The sequence below is a fragment of the Eimeria mitis genome, genomic scaffold (assembly GCF_000499745.2).
Source record: "Eimeria mitis Houghton genomic scaffold, Emh_scaff108, whole genome shotgun sequence".
Taxonomy (NCBI): Eukaryota; Apicomplexa; class Conoidasida; order Eucoccidiorida; family Eimeriidae; genus Eimeria; species Eimeria mitis.
The window spans coordinates 11,208-11,899 of record NW_013567475.1 but is presented as its reverse complement, the minus strand read 5'-3'; the positions used below and the strand labels follow the sequence as shown (position 1 = coordinate 11,899).

Genomic DNA, 692 nt, shown 5'->3' with positions numbered 1-692 from the left:
CTGGGGGCCCCCGCCGCCCGTTGTGGGTGAAGTAGGCGTGGGTGTTGGGGGCCCCCTATGGTGCAGTGCTACTGCGCCTAGAAAGCCAGAGAAGGAGAGACAGAAGGCCCCCACCAACAGAGCTGTATGCTCGTAAGCATTCATATTCAGTTTGCTGCTGGCCACGCACACAGACAAAGCAGAGGCCCCAGCAGAAGTTAAACCCAAAGGGGTAGGCCGCAGCAGACTGTCGACCTCACACAGGGCCCCCAGCGAACCCACCCGGGGGCCCCTACGCAGCCCACGACGACACAAACCACTGGGAGATTGGGGGCCCCCAGGGGCCCCTGGGGCCCCTGGGGCCCCAGGGGCCCCAGGGGCCCCGGGGGCCCGGGTGGACCCACGTTGCGGTACAGGAGACAGGGAGGGGGGGGCCCCCTTCAGCTCGCTTGATATGCACTCCCCTGTCTCATCCCCCTCATGCTGCTGCTGCTGCTGCTGCTGCTGCTGCTGCTGCTGCTGCTGCTGCTGATGGGGTGGTCTTGCACTTGGGCTGCTGCTTGAGTCAGGGGAACACGTAGAGGCTTCGTGCTGCGCTGCAGCAGCTTCTGCTGCAGAGGGGGGCCCCCGGGGGCCCCCCTTTGTACCCTTAGCTTGGGTCCCCCCTGGTGGCTGCTCGCGTGCTGCTGCTGCTGCTGCTGCTGCTGCTGCAT

The 692-nt window shown here is 66.3% G+C and overlaps 1 protein-coding gene across 1 annotated transcript in view; it reads right to left on the bottom strand.

Moving 5' to 3' along the window:
• The window catches only part of EMH_0080800 (uncharacterized protein), a gene marked incomplete at both ends in the record, with an annotated part of 2,268 nt that overhangs the window by 1,038 nt on the left and 538 nt on the right, over positions 1 to 692 (bottom strand). The window contains one exon of the mRNA XM_013494225.1: positions 3 to 692. Within this exon, the coding sequence (XP_013349679.1) occupies positions 3 to 692 (690 nt within the window). The remainder of the gene's footprint in view (positions 1 to 2) is intronic.